The sequence below is a fragment of the Symphodus melops genome, assembly GCF_947650265.1.
Source record: "Symphodus melops genome assembly, chromosome: 21".
NCBI classification, from domain to species: Eukaryota; Metazoa; Chordata; class Actinopteri; order Labriformes; family Labridae; genus Symphodus; species Symphodus melops.
The window spans coordinates 14266506-14281939 of NC_136711.1; the positions used below are offsets into that span (position 1 = coordinate 14266506).

Genomic DNA, 15434 nt, shown 5'->3' on the forward strand with positions numbered 1-15434 from the left:
TTACGTTAAACAGCAGATCTTTAACCACACAGAAGCCTCAGTTTTCAATGAATTTACAGTTTGTGTTCGTTTGTTTAATCTAATAAAATTAATATTAAATAATAATATATTATTTAAAAATTTAAATAATATACTATTAAATCTGAAACATTAGCAGCGACTTCTGTGTGCCGTAAAGCAAGAAAATCAACAGACGAATGCAACGAGCTAAAGTTAGCCCCTCTAAAAGTGTTTAAAAAGCTTCTTGAGCTGATTTTAACAAGTTCTTGGTGTAGCTAATCAGATAAAAATCGTCTCAAACATTCATTTAAATTGTCGGTTTAGCTTTAGCTTCCTTACATGATGGAGGTTTTACGTCCAGCTCTTATAAACATAGATGGAAGAATATACCGAAGAAACATCACGAAGGATGAACACTACGAGGAGGAAGAGGAAGATTTCTCTTACATGGGACCACCAGGTTAAGTGTGAACCGCTGGTTTAAATGTTTGTGACACCTGACACATGTGCAGCTTCCATGTTTAGAGAGTGAAGAGCTGATGTTGTGTATGTGGGGTTTCCATCTTTAGCTAGTGGAGATCTTGTGTTGTGTATGTTGGGCTTTCATGTTTACAGAGTGAAGATCTGATGTTGTATATGTGGGGTTTCCATCTTTAGAGAGTGAAGATCTGGCAGAGGATGAATCCTGTGATACCCACTGTATTGAACAGACTGATAAAGGATACCGCTGTGCCATTGATGTCCCAAGTGTGCTTTACAAGTGAGTTATATAAAGTGTTTTTATATTTTTATATTCTTATCCTCCTTGAATGAAAACACACATTAGTTTAAATTGAGATATATTTTTTAAATTGGATCATGTGTGTATTTGTTTCCTTTTTTGTTTTTTACAGATACATCATCGGGAAAAAAGGAGAGACACGCAGGCGTCTCGAGTTTGACACAAAGACGTCCATCAGCATCCCAAAGCAAGGAGTAGAAGGACAGATTGGTGAGGATTAAGAATGTCTCCATACAAACTAAAGACAACTGTCTTGATCACAATATTTACTCTCGTCTTCTTTTATTTTTTCTGGAAGTTATCACAGGCTCCCATAAAGCCGCCGTCTCGTCTGCGGTCACACGAGTCGAGGTCCTCGTGGAGAGTTTCCGGAAAAAGCAGCCTTTCACACACTTCTTGTCATTCCCCCTAAATGACTCGAAAGTTCAAGAAGGATTCCTGACATTTAAAGAGGAGGTTGTGAAGCAATGTTCACAGGTACTGTACAGAGAGGAAAATGCAATGTTATGATATGAATGTTGAAGACGAGGGGCCGTTAGGGGTTAGACTTTTATTCAACTATTTCCATCTTTTTGCAGGATCGTGGGGTCGATGGAAGCATCTTTCAGAACCCTGCAAAGCTTCATCTCACCATCGGCACCCTGGCTTTGTTAAATGACATGGAAGTGAGAAAAGCATGTGAACATCTCCAAGAGTGTCAAAACTTCATCAGGTACGGAGCCAATCCAGATTATTGTTTTATAACAACAAACACACATTTACGGAAACATTGTTGCACTGGATACTCCTTAATTATTATGAGAATAGGCACAGCAATTAATTTCAAATTGATTCAGTATTCATTGTCCTGTTGTTTAAGGGCACAGGAGAAAATAGTCACCAGCAAACACAATGTTAACTCCTGTTTACTTTAAAAGAGACATATCATGAATGATCAACTTCTTCAGGGTTTTTGAACATTTTTTTTAATTTTTTTATATTGTTTTTTTTTTAATATACTTTATTAATCCCACGAGGGGAAATTCGGTTTTCACTCTGCATTAATGGAGAGGTCTCAGAGTGAGGTTGCTGCCCACAGCGGGCGCTCCAGAGCAGTTTTTGGGGTTCTGTGCCTTGCTCAGGGGCACCTCGGCAGTGCTCAGGCAATGGACTGGCACCTCTCCAGCTACCAGACCAGTTTCCGGACTTGGTCCGTGCCGGGACTTGAACCGGCGACCCTCCGGTTCCCAACCCAAGTCCCTACAGACTGAGCTACTGCCGCCTAAATTTGGGTAGCCTGAGTGTCTAGCGACCTACAAAATTTGAAATAAATCCACCCAGTCCTTTGTTTGGGGTCAGTTTAAGTCTTACCACACAGAGAAAATGATCCGTTTCAAATTTTCTCAGTTTATGACATCACAAGTTGGATTCTGGTCAGATTATTGAGCATTTAAAAAGACACACACCAAAACGGAGCGTTCTGAGAGAGCTGGTTTCTACAGGGTCACAAACCTTCTCTGCTGCCTGACTCATGTTATATTTGGACCAAAGCACAGCACAGATGTTTCATTTAGAGTACAGGAGACCATTTGAAAATATGAAAATAGGGTATTATATGTCCCCTTTAAAATACAGGCTCCAGCTGTTTCAATAAATCATCTTACTTAAAATGAAATGAACCTATGTGTTGTGACCCAGTTGTGAAGATTTCTTCTTCTAGAGTAATACATCGGCTCAGTGTTTAAAAATAAGTGTTTTTTTTAGTAAGTCGTGTCTAATGTCTGACATTACTAATAGAGTCACAGAAAAATGACATCTTAATTTTTTAGTATTTCTGTGATAATTGAGGGGCTGCTATCTTGATTTTGCTGTCGGTCGTCAGGGACATCACGGAGGGGAAACCTCTGCCGTTGGCGGTGACGGGGATCGAGTACATGAATGACGATCCAGCCATGGTGGATGTGTTGTATGCTAAAGTCAACGTGAAAGATGGATCTGACAGGTAAGTGGATCAATAACAAAACCTGTGAGAAATTAAATAGATTTATAAAGATCACACCTCAGCTTTTAGAATTTCTTATTCTACTTGAATCTCAGTTCAACTTTTTCTCTTTTTTTTTTCTGAATCATGCTACTTATTAGGTTGCAGGTGATTGCTGACCGGCTGGTTGAGCATTTTGTCTCAGCAGGACTGATGGTTAGAGAGTGGGACAGAGTGAAGCTGCACGGCACAGTGATGAACACTCTGTTCAGGAAGGACTCCACAGGTAAAGACATGATGGACCGTCTTTGGCCGCCAGCGTTTTTATTTCTCAAGGGACGACACTTTTATTTCAACTTTAATCTTCACGATGTGAACAGTTTTTCTAAGACTCCTTTAGCTGTGAGAAACAGAGTGCTTTCTCAAAAATATGAGATACTGTGACATCATTCTGTGCCCTGTTGACTTGGAAATAATTTATATCTTTTGCCAAGTCAAAATGAGATACTTTATTTTAAAAACAGAATGACCTGTTAGAGAAAAAACAACGTAGCACTGATTTAGTTTAGTCAGAATCATCAACAAGGATTACTAACAGTTTGCACTGTTACGTCACAGCATCTACAGTAGAATTCATAGACTTGGGCACAGTCTCAGTGACATTTCCCATTGCTTTCTGAAGAGGCATTTTGAACCCCAATAATGGTAGCCACCTTATTCTGTTCAGGCAGACCTAAAGCCTCTTGGCAAACTGCCAAAAGCTCCCACCGTTCAGTCAAATCAACTACAGCCCTAATTAATGTACAACTCTTAGCCTTGATAGGACCCAAATAGACGAGTTCTACAAATTATACAGAAAGGAGCTTTACAGAATAACACTTCTGCTGTAAAAATTGCCTTTTTAATTTGAGCTCTAATTTAGATTTTGGAGCCGGCATCAATAGACACATGCGGAAATGAAGTGTTTTGCAATACCGCATTGCCTTCACTGTATCTGCTAGGTGGCAATACCAACATAAGTGTTCAACAAGACGACACGGACCACATCAGAGAATACTCTCAGGCTGTAGTTTCTATAAAAAAAAACAACAACTTTATTGACCTGCTCTGATCACATCAGCAGCTCCAGCCCTCAACATGTTTACCTATGTCCTCTCATTATCTCTTGGCTCGGTCCTGAGCTGCAGTGACGACAAACATCAAATTCCTGATGACAGCCATCAGGCAGCTCTCTCTCCGTTTGGCCTCGTCTTTGTTTACGTGCACCCAGCACCGTGTTTTCCAAGTACCCTGACAATGGCTTCATTCATTTTGGCCGTGGATCAGATCCAGTCCCAGTTCTCAAAATGTGCACTCGCCGGACCAACAACACCGCACAAAGGAGTGGCCGTGTCACCGCTCACAGTGTTTGCCAACATGCCGACAAATCCGATTAAAATCTGTGTTTTTCATGTGTTTCACAAAACCGGTCTCACAAAGTGCGTGACCTTGATTGCCACCTTACTTTTGTCAGCTGACGCGGCAGTAAGCATGTTCATGTGATCAGAAGACAACATTTCTGTATCATGTTCTTCTGAATGACATTGGTCTGCTTTTCATTGGCAGTTGAAGACACAGGTGGAACAGGAAGACAAACCATGAGTGAAAGGGAGGCTTTTGATGCCAGAAATGTACTGAAGGTGAGTGGAAAATGACTCCCACGTGCCCTTAAAAATACCCCTAAATCACAGATATCCAGGCTCGATATCAATGCTGGATAAAGAATCCATAAGAGGAATTTGAAATAGGATGTTAAATATATCATAGTCGTAGGCCAGAGGGGAAATAAGCACCTAAAAGTAGGATCCAGTTCTATGCATTGATTGCAGAAAATTCCTTTATTATCTTTGGTTGGATTTGAATACATCCTTTTTGTGGATTGTTATGAGTAGTGATACATCTTTGCAATATCAACACTTTATTTAGGAGCAACATTACACAATAACGAAGACTCTGCATATTCAACGCGCTTGCATGTTCAGGTTTTCAACTGCGGTTGACATTCCCACTGCAATTTCAAGTCCTAGTGGGATTCAAGAGCTTTCAAATTAATTAAAAGGTCTTAAAATGGAGAGCTTTAGGGCTTTTGCAGGGGGGGTGGCACACTGATTCCACTTTAGCGTGCATGGAGGACAGTCGGGGTTAATTTCTGCTGCTGACTCACTCAGACCCCGCCAAGTTTCATGAAATCAAGCTGCGACTAAATGATTGTGTTCCCAGAGCAGCTGCGATATGCAATTACATCCTCCTGATCTAGTGAGAAACCAGTTACGCACGGCCCAGTTTCTCATCACAAACAGGTTTATTACACCAGGATCCTGGAACAGATGGCTTTATATGACCAATAGGTATTCAGATATGATGTAGGTATTATGTTGTAGTAGGGCTTCCTCCCACAGTCCAAAGACCTGCATGCTAGGCTAATAGGTGACTCTATATTGCCCATAGGTGTGAATGTAAGGGTGGTTGGTGGTCTCTCTGTGATCGACTCACAGTCCAGCGTGTAACCCCGCCTCTCACCTAATGACAGCTGAGATCCCCCTCCAATGGGAAAAGCTGTCTCGATAATGGATGGATTGTTAAAAGGAACATGTAAAAAGTAATAGAAAACAATCTGCAATCAATGTATGAAGCAAATATCTTATATAGAGTATAACCCACCTATATATTGAACCCAAGTTTAGGGCAAGAATAAACCTGCACAGCTCCAACATAGAGGAATTTTATTGACTCGCTTAACTCAAACTTTACTTGTTAAGAGACAAACTTTAAAACCTTCCAGGTGCCGTTTCCTTCCCTGTGACATCTGATGGCAGACACTCAAAACTCCTCCTCTCTGGCTTAGACAAAGTCTTTGTTTGAAAAAAAAAAAAAATCCTTGATTTTTCTGACCCCGGCAAATTACAGGAGTCTTCTGTAACCATGGAAACACAGTGTTTGTAATCGGCAGCTAATCATCTTTCCTCCGTGGAGATTAACATGAAGGAGAGGCCTTTCCTGAATCATTTCCAGGATGGGCGGCCTTGTAATTAGAAACATGACTTGACTAACATGAAAAGAAAGTTATTACAATGGGGGAGTTTAGTACTATTTGAATTTCTATTTTCATTATTTATTAAGTGTTGTTATATTGTTGTCTCTTTCGTGACAGACATTTGGAGGTTATCACTTTGGAGACTTTGAGCTGAATGCTGTCCTGCTGTCTCAGAGATATTCCACTGATTGTACGGGCTACTACTCCTCTGCAGGGAGCATCAGCCTCTCGTGAGCTCAGCTCTGCATACACTGAGGTAAGAAGAATTTGAAGTTTGTAGTTTAGCAGAACATTAAAGCTGCCTTGACTGCCTTGTCCAGTAGAGGGCAGCATAGGGTTGTTCAAGTCTTTCAGATGACTTGTTAGTGTCTGTAGCAATTATGTGTGTGTCTTTTTTTTATTTTTTTTAAATCCTCTGTGAACTGCGAGGCAGAAAAATAAACCGACCACAGTGAAAAATGATTGGAGCTGTGAATTTGCATGCATGATTACTTTGCTTGAGTCAGGCAGGTTTCTGTTTGTGTCTTTGAGTCTCAAGAGAAGTTGTTCTCTACGGGGAGTCAAACAACATCAGAGTTAATGACACCAAATATTTTAATGGAACAGAGAAAAAAAAAAGAAAAGAGAATGACTCTCCTCATTTTTCTCTTGCAAGTCTGGGGAGTATTACTCCAATAAGAAAATGCCTGAAAAGAAAGCAACACTCCTTTCTACTTCCTTTCTGGAGAAGGTCACACACTTTAGATACAATTGTAGATTTGAAAGTTGAAGGAATGACATTGAATACCAGTTGGACTCTGGGTTTGAATCAGTTTTTGTTGGTTTAACTATCATTTTATTGTAAATATAGAAAACTACATTCGCTCAAGTAGAGTGCTTTAAACACAAATCAAAACCACTACAACTTCTTTTTTAGTGAGAAGTAGCCTGTCGTAAGATATTAAAACCTTTTTAGAGAAAGAAAAGACCAAACACCTCACATCCACAATGAGCGAGCTCTTGTAAAGTGATGGAACCTGTAATAGCCACGAGCATTTGTAGGCTCCTTCACTGAGGTCTTTCCATTTGATTCTTCTATTCATACTCCACCACATTTACTGTATGACTATACTTTTACTTTGCAGATGAAGACTTTGATGCAAAACATATGATCAGTTCATTCTTTGATGTTTAGTTCAAGATTAAATGAGCCAATATTCAATAAAGTTGTTAGCTCCGCCTCGATCAAATATATGCAAATTGACGTTTCGTCAACAACAACAAAAACTACTAAATGCAACGTGATGATACGACTTGTAAATAACATCCAAACACAGTGCTACTCATATAAAAGTAAAGAAAGAAGTTGCACTGCACTGCTCTTTCCTGCCCTAAATGACCAAGCCATTTTTATAACTTTAGTCCAGTCATACAGGAAGTCAGTATTAATGGCATGTTGTGAATAATTTAAGCCTTCCTGTGGCGTCTCACCTGTCAACCATAATACCTGAAATAGCTCTTTTCTCAACAAGTTTTCCACCCAGAACTTTGAATTCAACATTTCAGATTAGCACATATTAAAACCCCAGTGAGGAGATTTTAAGTGCTAATGAAGCAGAGCATTAATGTGATGCTCCAATGTGACCAAAAAGAAGCAAATGGGACCGTTTGTAGTAAGATTGACTTTTTCTATGCATTAATAGGACTTGATTTCATCATTGAAACCACTGCTGAGGGCTCGGTGTCAGACAAAGTGACAGCACGCTTGAGAAACAGCCTTTGTTTACCTTGATCACAGCAAATATTCACAATGAGTGGTGTATTTGACAGTTGAAAGAAAGCCCAATGAGATTGCGTGTCAGAAAACGCAACTTTAATAAGTAAAGTACAAGATGTACTGCTTTGTCCATGTGGGGGCGCCAAAATCAACAGGAACCAAAAGTTTGTCACAGGAGCTTTAAGAAGGAAGAGTCCCAGGAATGTTTTTTTATTATTATTATTATTATTTTTTTTTAAATAAGCTTTTATATTTGTTTAAACATTCCGGTTGAGTTTCATTTTGATCTGGTCTCAGTCAATAACTCCTGCAGGTCAAAAAACACTTCTACCTGTGTCCTTTCATCTCCCCACCTCATGAATGTGTTAATGCGTCACTGACATGATTTATCACTCAAGCCTGGGTTTTTTTTTTTTCCCAATCTTTTTCATTTGTGCCCTTCCCACACCAAGGACAACCTTGCTCCCACTCCCGTCTGTCGAGTGTCTCTGTGAACACAGACATCGGACACAGAGCCTTGGTCACTTGATCTTGCCGTCAGAGCTTCTTTTTTTTTGTCCCAGCGCTCTTGTCAGCTGGCGGTGCTCTCTGCTTGGCATGCAGGAGGGTGATCTCAGAGCGGCCAAAAGTTACAATGATGCAAACTGAGGACGCTTTCTGTTTGTCAGCTCTGCCACCCTGTGCTGTCCACCCTCCCATTTCAGCAGTGGTGTGACTCCTTTTTCCTTTTTTTGTCTTCCTGTCCTCATGGAGCCATGTCAACAGACGTCATTAGTCAGGGAGATGCAAATTTTGTCAACCAACCAGCTGAGGTGACCGTTCATCGATTGTGACATGAAATGTACGGGGGGTTTTTTGGGACCTTATTAGCCACTCTGTGCCGCTTGCTACTGGGTCAGGAGTACACTTCTTGCATAACCCACTTGCAGGTAACTCATCAGTGAGGGTTTCTGGGAATTGTAAATAGAGAGCAGACAGAGAGGGAGAGCAAGAGACGTGGAGAAGGAGAAGGTGATTTGCAAGTTAATGAATTCATGGAGACTGTGTATCCTTGTTTTTCTGGCAGGGACATGATTAAGGATGCGTTAGGCAGATGTCCTCAGTAATGATGATACTGAAAAACCCACGTCATCCACAGACTCACACGGGAGACATATTTAATTTGCAAGCACATTTCAAGGAAAGGTCTTTGGACTACATGTTTATTTAAACACCTCTGTGTGTATTTTGTTGCAAAGGTGAAGAACTTATTGGACCAAGACTGCTTAATTCTGCCGTTATCGACCATGAGTTCTCGTGTCAACAATTACTCAGTCAAAAATGTGAATCAGGACACCTTTAAGTCCCAAATTCAGCATTTAGCGTCAGCACACAAACATTTAAGGTGGTTTGAAAACAAATAAATCACTTGTTTGGCTCTAATTGTATATTTACATATACTAATGGATCATTAAAACATTTGTTTGGACTTAAAGGTCACTATGCAAAATATACTCCACCATGTTTTTCTAATACTGATATGTGTTCCTAGACTGTTTATGGAAAAAGTCCCCAATTATGAGAGAAGCCAAGACAGTCTTTTACCTGCTCCACTATTCAGAAAATGTGTGCTCAAACAGGTCGTTTGGTGATTTTCCCTTTATGACATCACAAAGGGCAGTAATCCCTGTCCCACATTGGTGACACTCCCACAGCTCGGTGGTCGTTCTGCCCTCTGGGTCCAATTTCTTACCAGTAAGAGTAAGAAGAAGGGAAGAAGAAGAAAAGTGATTAAAACCCCAAAGACGTTTAGTTTATGGAAACGTACTTTTACCTTTTTTTTTTCTCGATGCGGTTGACAGGTGACTCGAGCAATAATTTCAGGAAAACTATAATGTAATTCATCACATTCAACTCATCATCAGCAAATAAAAACACAAACCACTCTGGACAGTATTTGTTTAATTTGTTAACGCCTTGTATTGACTCATTTAACAGCCACATTGCTCCGTGTGTGTGTGGGCTGGGTTTGCTTGCGCACAGCTTGATAGTCATATTTTTTGTATCCCTGTCACATCTCTCACTCTAATTAGTCAGCTCTCTGCTTCCTGTTGAGGGAACTTCCAAAGTGACCCTTGAGAATATCGAGACTGTGTGCATGTGTCCCTTTCAATAGGCGGCATTAATGAGACCTCGGTGTCGGTTTTGTGTTTCCTCTGTGGATCTGCTTCTCTGTGCCTGTGGATCCGAAGTGACGGAGGAGCTGGGTTTTTAATTAAAATGTTAAACAGCTTTTTCTTTGAGGCTTGTGTGCGAGCGCTTGTTTACATGCTCGGTTGAGTCACGCAGATCGTATGTTTTCAAAGGCTGGTGCGCTGTACTCACTGAAACCAAGCCATCGCAATGTGATGTGAAATAGCACAACACACAACAATAACACGATGACACATTTCTGTTCAATTTGATCCTGATTAGACAGAACACAAAGTTAGTTTTCCACACAGAGGAACCGTTAAATCAATGGGATGGCACTTTAACACTCTTAAAAAAAAGACACCCAACCCGAAAGTCATGCAATTTTACAACATGCTTGCTAACTACTGTATCATGTTCAAATGTCTAACCTTAAAATCTTATATGCAGATTTAATTGAATGCCAATTTTCACAGCAATTTTTTTAATGAGAACATTTAAAAAAGGTTTAAGCAGAATTACATCTTCTTCTTTTTTTGCATTTGTGGGTTTTGATATTCAGAACAGCACTATTTAATTTCCTATCGCTTTTGTACAATTAAGCTTCCGTCCAAGGGAGCTAAAATTAGCATCTGCTTGGGGAGCGGGGGCGGGGTGATGCTTGACAGACATGACCTTTTCATACAGAAGGCATGTTTGATTAGCATGCTCAGAGTAACTACTAACACATGAAATCGATTTAGCTCTTCATTACTTTTGGAGGTCACAGAAAGTTTTTTTTTTTACCCGTGTGTTCTGTAAGGTGCAAAAACTGCAGCCGCAGATCAGGTTAATTAAAAAGAGCAAGGCATAGAATATTTTAAATCACATCCAATTAACTGAAAGGATGAAACTGACAGCGAGGGAGCACTGAGATGACATTTCTGTAGGTGGACTCCTGCTCCTCCTGTCGTGTTTCTCCCCTTAACAAGCTGGAATTCCAGATTTCGCTCCAAAGGTCTTTTGAGTGATCAAACATGTCATCCAACAAGACGGTACAACCGGGCTCTAGTGCTTATTTAGCAGGTAAACACGTTGTTATCCCAAAAACTAACTAATCCAATGGGCTAACCATGTTTGCATATCCTAAAGCTATAACTACTAACACAGGTGAAATCGATGTAGGTCTTCATTACTTTTGGAGGTCTTACAAATGGTCTCACAAATGGTTATCCCATCACTGTTCCTTGATTGATCATAAACTGAAATGGCAATGAATAATAGACATAAAGCCATATACGACATATTTAAAATCCTGTCAGCTACAACTGGACAAAAGCTTATGTTAGCATTAGCTGTCTATGAAACATACATGATCGTACACCAACAGCTATAATTAACACCATCAGTCCTCCAAATTCTTTCGTCTTTGTAGTTTTCAATGTTAATATTAGACATGATCATTTTCTGTTCCTGGTAATATCACGTATAGTGTTTCCATTATTACTGGCATTGTAGCTATAACCTGCGAGCTATAACTAAGTATGGTTCAGATCTGCTCTTCTTGTAAAATGTCCTAGATATAGGCATAGATATTGGTAGCTATGAAATGACTTGTTTAAAACTTGAAATATGACCACATTTCGACTGTTGGCTGTCCTTTCATTCGGCCATCAGTTGGATGTGATATAATGTTAACATGTGAGCGCTGTGCTCGTGATGGATTAATATGGGCTCTTTGTTCATAATGAAACAGAGTGAGGTCTTTTCCCTGCTCTTTTGGAAGATGTCTTGAGATAACAAAGATCGGTTGATTAATTTATTCACGTTCCTTTTCAAGGAAACCTGGGACAAAGCAGTACGAAATAACAGCATTTGAGCTTTCCATCTAGAGCGCGTTTGAGGGAAAAAATGGCCACCCTTGAATATGGTACATCGTCTACTCTAAGTATTTAATGAAGGTGCCTCCTTGTCACTTTGTTCTGCTAGTTAAAGACAGAATAATGCCTACTTTAAAGGTAAACTTCTGTCCAGCTGCTGTGAAGCGGGATGAACGATCTGCTAAGTCTTCGACAGAGAAGCTGAACCTTTATGGCGACAAGACGTGAACCCAGACGTGAGGCATCCGCCATTTACAGTGTCGTCCTTTGTCAAACCAAACTGCAAAGGTTGAAGTGAAGCTTTAAAATGGATGGTTTGATCTCATCTGGTGAATCCATCAAGTCGTTTAGTGGTCTTCTTTTTTTTTTTCTTAGGATCATATTCCCAAAGAAAGACAAAACACTGATCCAGACAGACAATTTTGAGTCTGTCAGAATATCTTTCTTTAGGTTTCACCCATTTTTTTCCCCTCTGCTGGCTGACATTTTTAGAGCATGACTTGTTTGGGATCGATTCGTCTTACATGTTTGTGGTGTATATACGCCTACTGTGTTCCGTGTGGGGTGAAATAAGCCATCCATATTTCAAACTGGAAATCAGTTTGTGGTGAAATGTGTCAGCGCCCTGCTTTGATAGTTCCCTTACGTAGGACGTGACTCCCCAATTGAGCGTCACCACCGTTTGGATCTCACACCGATCACTCCGTCTCTAATGGGCACGGGCGGCCTTGACAGACAGTCAAGGCGAGAGTATTTGCAATGTTTAATCCTCGTCTCCAGCGAGCAGGCAGGTGATCCCTGCAGCAGCTCTTTATCTTTCAAAGAGCTGAGTCTGGAGGCTGCCTGCAGCTGTCCACGTCTGTTTACTGCTGGAAGCATTCACACAAAGAAGAGAGGCACAAAGCTGAGTGTGTTTGAACAGCAGGTAGTCATTCTGAGCTGCTGTTTACCCACCCACTGCACAAGACGAGCTCAGAATAGGCTTCAACAAATCTCTCCCTTTAGATATCAAATCTTTGGAGTTTTCAACAATGAATCTACGAAGTATCAAACATGTCTGTAAAAACGAGGAAGAAGCAGAAGGGGATGTCTTCAAATTGCATGTTTTACTTCACTAAAAGATGGAACATTTTCATTCGCATCAATCCAATCATTTATCAGTCGGACTCTTAAAATCTGATGACCGCATTGTTTTGTGTTAGCCAATCACTGCACTTTCAGCTCACCTCTTTTTTTCCCCCACCAACTCTTTAGTGGATGTCCGCTTGATAAGCTACCAAGTACTTACCGATTTCTTACAATTTTATACAAATATTGGCTCATTTAGCCTGTTTTATATTTTCTTCTGAGAAAGTTCCTGCAGTGGATTTGGTCCCCGTTGTTTGTTTTTTTTGGTGAAAGCACACCAGATGTACTTTTTTTTTTTTTTTTTTTAATTACTCTGACAAGAACTGTGATAATGAACCACAATGAACAAGTCATGAGCTAGAAAACCAAAACAACAAGCTGAAAGATGCTCAATAGAGGATGCTAACAGCAGGTCTGGATGGTACATCTGCGAGTGAATCCTATTACACTAATCAATGAACCCTTTGTTAATATAAAAAAAAAAAAGAGTAATGCTGCATTAAATAGAAAATTGTGACAGATTGATGATATATCAGACTTAATCCATTGGCGATTGCTTCCCTCTTCATTGACTAATGAGACACTCACAGCACTCCATTCAGGTTGATATTCAGAAGCTGAGACTTCCTGCTCTTGCTTCCTCTGCATTGGAAGCTATAAATTGTTAAACAAATCCTCCCTCTGACTGCTATTCAAATGTTTTATCCAGCCCCCCCAAAGTTGTTCAGTGTCAAATCCCTTCATGCAGCACTCAAAGCTGCTTCTTATTGGGAGGATGTCGAGTGAGACTGATGGGGATTTGCGGTTTATAGTAGTTTGTATGAGCCTGATAAAGACGACTAAAATAAATCTTCCCGTGAGACTGAAGATGTCAGGAGTCGCGAATATTAGGGCGCTTCTGTCTGTTGTGGACATTTAATTGAAAAAGGTGCTGCCCTCTCTGAATCACCACTGCTGCAGCTGCCTGGAGAGCAAACCAGCAGCTACGCTAATTTCAAGGCAAACTGCTGTCAGACTGACCCGAAAGTAACTTTGCACTTTTAATAGCTGTGTGACCCAGTTTGAATCCAACTGAATTAGAGCCACACGCGTTTTACAGCTGCTTCTTTTTACAGCTGTAAGTCGGAGGAGATGACTTATTAAATGCGTCCCGATGTGGTTAATTTTCCACAACTTTTGAAAGAACTTGATTTCAGGCTACTTGTTTTTCCAGCTCTGATAGTGGTGGCCCCTTTCACAACGCACTGCTGTAAAAAAAAACAACAAAAAAACAACAACACAGATTTGTTTGTTTCATTATTTTGGTTGTGTCCAGTAAACTAAAAAGATAATAAATGCACTAAGAATAATTATGATTAATGGGTCTCTGAGTATTGATGACAACAGAGAAGGTAGAAATAAAGAGTCACATGTGAGGTGAGGCAGCCTTCTGAGATAAACCACTGACATTATAAAAGACAGTTTTAACTGTTTATTTTTTATAATTCGTGTTAAGTGTTTATTTCTTATAATATCTATTTGTGTGCACCTTTTAGTAAGCAACAAAGGCTTAACATAACACACTCTTAATGCCTCTCAGATGTCTAAATTGGTTTAATTTACTCTGTTTTCATCATCATAAAATGATCATATTGGGGGTTGAGACAGTTTTTTTCTTTTCTTTTTTTTTTTGGGGGGGGGGGGGGTTTGGCCCAACTATCAGTTTGGAGGTATCAACCAGCATTCTGCAAACATTTTCATGTTCAGTTTATTTTGTTTTCTAATATTTGATCTACTTTATAATTCATTAATTGATCAAATATTGATTTCAATGTACAGATGTACATTTCTATGTACAGAGGCTGCAGTCCTCTTTGTAGTGTCCATGGTTCAAATTTGTCCATGGTCCTTTGCAGCGTGTCATCCCCCATTCTCTCCTCTCAACAACAGTCTCTTCATAAATAACTCAAAAAAAGAGCCATCTAGTTAAGAATTGAGATTCCGTGGGGCTTTAAAGTATCACTATTGATCCCTCTTTGTGTTGCAGGTCAGCGTTGGACATGTCTTCGGGAAAAAGAAGAGGAACTTCCGAATCCAGTTTCCATCCAATGATGAACACGATTGGACTCGAGACGACGTGTTGCTGCATCTTTCGTTGAAATCTGTTGGAAAGCTCACTTTTGATTTACTTCTGTTTTTCTTCATGCTCACAGCATTTCTTTTTTATTTTCTGTTCAAATCTGGCAGGAATAATTAAATGTGTCAAGCAGCTAACCGTGGCCTGTTGTGAATAAGCAAAATCTCCAGATCCACGCAGATGACTTGCAACATGTAAGAATATGTACAGATAAGCAACCGAACACGTGTTGAGCATTATGAGCAGTTTGTAGGATGTAAAATCAATAAATTCTTTAAATAAATAAACCGCAAATATATTTACAGATAAGTGACCGTTCGTATCTTTTTTTCTCACTGTCTTGTCTGATGTTATTTAAATGAAGCTTTCCGCCTCTGACTCCTCTTTATTTAAACTGGGTCTGCTTGGTGAAGTGGATAGATAATGTTTATCAACATCTGCCTTGAGAGGATCAGGAGGGAAACGGATGAAATCAGTTAATCTCTTTACAATTAAAGGCACTCTTCCGCAGCCTGACTCTGAGATGTTGAACAGGTTGTGTGGAGCTGCTTTAGAAAACAAGGGGATGCACTTCATGGTTTTTTTTTTT

At 39.9% G+C, this 15434-nt stretch overlaps 1 protein-coding gene across 5 annotated transcripts; it reads left to right on the forward strand.

The window, feature by feature from the left end:
- The first annotated feature begins 8 nt into the window (after nt 1-8).
- On the forward strand, nt 9-15154 carry ascc1 (activating signal cointegrator 1 complex subunit 1). Of its 5 annotated transcripts, none has more exons than XR_013781686.1 (11): nt 9-460; nt 658-760; nt 894-991; nt 1080-1258; nt 1360-1493; nt 2643-2762; nt 2903-3027; nt 4347-4420; nt 5932-6070; nt 8324-8411; nt 14756-15154. XR_013781686.1 is itself a non-coding variant. In XM_079372487.1 (10 exons), the coding sequence occupies exons 1-9, from the start codon at nt 340-342 to the stop codon at nt 6046-6048; spliced, it is 1071 nt and encodes a 356-aa protein (XP_079228613.1). In that variant the 5' UTR covers nt 10-339; the 3' UTR covers nt 6049-6070; nt 14756-15154. The 5 variants fall into 5 exon arrangements, 1 of the variants encoding a protein (XP_079228613.1); XR_013781687.1 differs by having other exon boundaries at nt 8324-8382; XR_013781688.1 differs by having other exon boundaries at nt 8336-8411.
- The last annotated feature ends 280 nt before the right edge of the window (nt 15155-15434 follow it).

Bases quoted from the DNA above. Each gene is read 5' to 3' on its own strand.
- ascc1 (XM_079372487.1), top strand. From the start codon at position 340: ATGATGGAGGTTTTACGTCCAGCTCTTATAAACATAGATGGAAGAATA. The intron at 992-1,079 runs GTGAGGATTAAG...TTTTTCTGGAAG, and splicing joins AGGAGTAGAAGGACAGATTG to TTATCACAGGCTCCCATAAA. The intron at 1,494-2,642 runs GTACGGAGCCAA...GTCGGTCGTCAG, and splicing joins GAGTGTCAAAACTTCATCAG to GGACATCACGGAGGGGAAAC.